The sequence below is a fragment of the Cicer arietinum genome, chromosome 6 (genome assembly GCF_000331145.2).
Source record: "Cicer arietinum cultivar CDC Frontier isolate Library 1 chromosome 6, Cicar.CDCFrontier_v2.0, whole genome shotgun sequence".
Taxonomy (NCBI): domain Eukaryota; kingdom Viridiplantae; phylum Streptophyta; class Magnoliopsida; order Fabales; family Fabaceae; genus Cicer; species Cicer arietinum.
Window position 1 is genome coordinate 56922312 of NC_021165.2, and position 3414 is coordinate 56925725.

Sequence of the window (3414 nt, forward strand, 5' to 3'; positions counted from 1 at the left end):
AAATTTCTTTTTCATGCATCATTTCCACCGAATCTTGTTCCATTACTTTTCTTTCTTCCTCGTTGTATCAATCATGGCAGATGCAGATGATTCTTCAGATTCAGTGAACGATCATCAATTTGTGACTTTAACACATTTGAACCCAAAAGATTCGTCGTTAAATCCTCGTAGCCCTTACTACCTCCACCACGATGAAAACCCTGACACCATCCTCGTCGCGCCACCGCTTAATGATACCAACGACTAAAATTGGAGCAAATCAATGAAGTGTGCACTTTCTTCAAAGAACAAAATTTCTTTTGTCAATGGGTCTTTGCCATCACCGCCACCATTGGATCCAGACTTTGAATTATGGGAAAGATGCAATAACATGGTACTTTCTTGGATAGCAAGAACTTTATCACCTCATATCTCTCAAAGCACAATTTGTTTTAATAATGCTTCTGAATTATGGATGGACCTTCATGATCGATTCACCAAGGGCAACCACTTTAGATTCTCGGATCTGCTTAAGGATATGCACTCAATCAAAAAAGTTGATCGTTCTTTGTCCACTTACTTTACTACTTTAAAGATAATCTGGGATGAATAAGAATTTTTTAGACCCACTCATTTTTTCTTATGTTTACATCGTTGTTCTTGTGATTTGAGTTACGCTATTCAAACCTACAACCATAAGGAATATGTTGTTTGTTTTCTTAAGGGACTTAACGATCAATATGGCAATGTTAGAACCCAAATCCTTCTTATGGACCCTTTACCTACTTTAAGTAAGGCATATTCTTTGGTTATATAGAAAGATCCCACTCATACTTTTACTATTCATGATTCAACTATTTTTGCCATCAGTGCTAATTAATGCCTATCATCAAGGTCGAGGACAAGCAATTCAAGGGTGCAACGAAGGTTGAAGAAGAAGCCAACTGCTTTGTAGTTATTGTAATAAAACCAATTATACAGTGGAAAATTGTTATTTCAAACATGATTTTTCCACCGGGTTATTGATAGCGTTTCAGCAAGTGTACTGAATCATTGCAAGTAATAATTAAAACGGTAGTACCGAATGTCAAACTCAAGGATTACGTTTTACTATTGAATTATATTTAATTACTAAAATTGAACAAAAAGTTCCCATATTGATTGAAATAATATTTAAAATTGACAACAGTAGTAAAATTGATCCTTTATAAATTCAAAAAAATGTCAGGAATGAGTTTCACTTCGAATCCAACCTTGGTGTCAAATTTGATCCTAGTTATTGAATTCCTTTATTAAATTATTATTGAATTCTCTTTATTATTCTTGCCCTAATGTCTTAGTGATAGAACATTTAATTCCAAAGTAACCCCTAATTCCTTAGTAGGTTTAAGATTAGAATTAAGCATTACCGTATAGAAATTCTCTTGTAAATTATTGCTTTGCAACTAATTAAATTGGTTTCATGACCTGCACCTATGTCTAGACTACAAATTCATGAATTTCTCATCTCAAACATTCGTAAAGTCCACTTCCGTTTCAAAATACAAATCGTAGAACATTTTAATGTTGATCAAGCAATAAAAAGCATTAAGCATAGAGATAAGAAAAATAATTCAATAAACTCATTTATATAACTAGAAATCAAATCATAAAAATAAGGGTTTTATCTTGTTACACTCATCCCTAACAAATAGGGTTTAGTTACTCATGACAGAGATAAAAGAGATAGAGATTAGAGAAGAATTACAAGAAGAATTCATGAATGATTCTTGATAAAACTGCTCAAATGATGTTAGAAACGACCGTCTTTGAGTTTCTATGATAGGGAACAAGTCTCCCAACTTCCCAAGAGTCAAAAAGGTCCCTAAAACAGTGAAAAATTGCGTTTATATGGTTGTTGATGCGCGTCGCACGCCCCATGCGTAGGAAACGCACTCCAGGCACGCCTGGACAATGTTGAATGGCTGGAAACGCACCCCAGGCGCAGAAAACGAGCTTCAGGCGCGCCTGGACAATGCTGAATGGCTGGAAACGCGCCTCAGGCGCGTCTGGCGCGCTTCAAGCGCTCAACATATATTATCCGACATATATTGCATTTGTCTCCTCTTTCAAGTATGAGTTTGGTTCCGGTGTCTTCATGAAAGTTGTAGCTATAGATCTTAGTTTTCATTTGCACTTGGTTCGACTCCAATTGGATATCTATAACTCCAGATATGGTTAAAATACTCTACATAGGTCATGTTGATTTCTCACCAAAATTCAGCACTGCACTAAAACAAAGTAACAACATAAAACTCCGAAAAATCCCTACTTAATTAAGAAAATAATAACATAAGTATTTGATTAAATCAAAGAGCTAAAATCAAAAAAATATATCAAATAACTCCTTAAATTAACTAATTATTAAAGATAAATAAGACTAAAAACAATGAAAAATATGCATATGATGAAGAGTCATCAGTTATAAATCAAAAACTCAGATCAACGATGAATCAAATAAAGAAAGCAAGAATTTTTCTTAAAATGGTTCTTCTAATAATTCTATTCCTCTTACTCGAGAGGATTATCAATATTTGGTCAATCTTCTCCAATCATCTAAATGTGAGGCTTCCAAATCTAGCAATAATCAAAAGATTGATGTTGATTCCTCTCATATAGTTTCAAGTACTTATAATCAAGGTAAATCTGCCTCAATTTTTTCTTATTGGATACTAGAATTTGGCGCTTCAGACCATGTGTGTCTTTGCATTCAACATTTTTTAGAAATTTTCAAAATTAAACCCATTTCTATTTGTCTCCCAAATGGAACTATTTTGAATGCATAATTTTCTGGCATCATATATTTTACACCTACCTTGTATTTGAAAGATGTTTTCGTTATCCCACAATTTCAATTAAGTTTAATTTCTATTTCAAAATTGACTAAATATCTTCATTGTCAATTAGTTCTCTCACCAAATTCTCGTCACATTCAGGACATTCAAACCAAGAAGATGATTGGGCATGTCGAGCTTCTTAATAACATATACATCCTCAATCATCCTCATATTCGTTACATTTTTAAAACGACCAAAGATTTTATTGTTCATACACACCATGTTGCTATTGTTGGTAGTATTCCTTGTAATTCCTTTTATACTTGGCACTTTAGGTTATGCCACCCATCCAAATTTGTTACTCAAATCATGTGTAAACATTTCCCATATATCAATGTTAATAAAAATTTAGTCTGTGATTCATGTCATTTAGCGAAGTAATCTAAACTGCATTTTCCTATCAACTATAGTGTTTATTTGCATGCTTTTGATCTCCTTCACATGGATATTTGGGTTCCTATTAGTACTTGTTCTTTGGATGGTTTCAAATATTTTTTGACCATTATTGACGAATATTCTAGACATACTTAGATTTACATAATGACATCTAAATATGAAA

The 3414-nt window shown here is 33.2% G+C and overlaps 1 protein-coding gene across 1 annotated transcript; it reads left to right on the forward strand.

Moving 5' to 3' along the window:
- The first annotated feature begins 262 nt into the window (after positions 1-262).
- On the forward strand, positions 263-592 carry LOC140920790 (uncharacterized). Its single transcript, XM_073369622.1, has one exon. It carries the CDS (start codon positions 263-265, stop codon positions 590-592), a length of 330 nt encoding a protein of 109 aa, XP_073225723.1.
- The last annotated feature ends 2822 nt before the right edge of the window (positions 593-3414 follow it).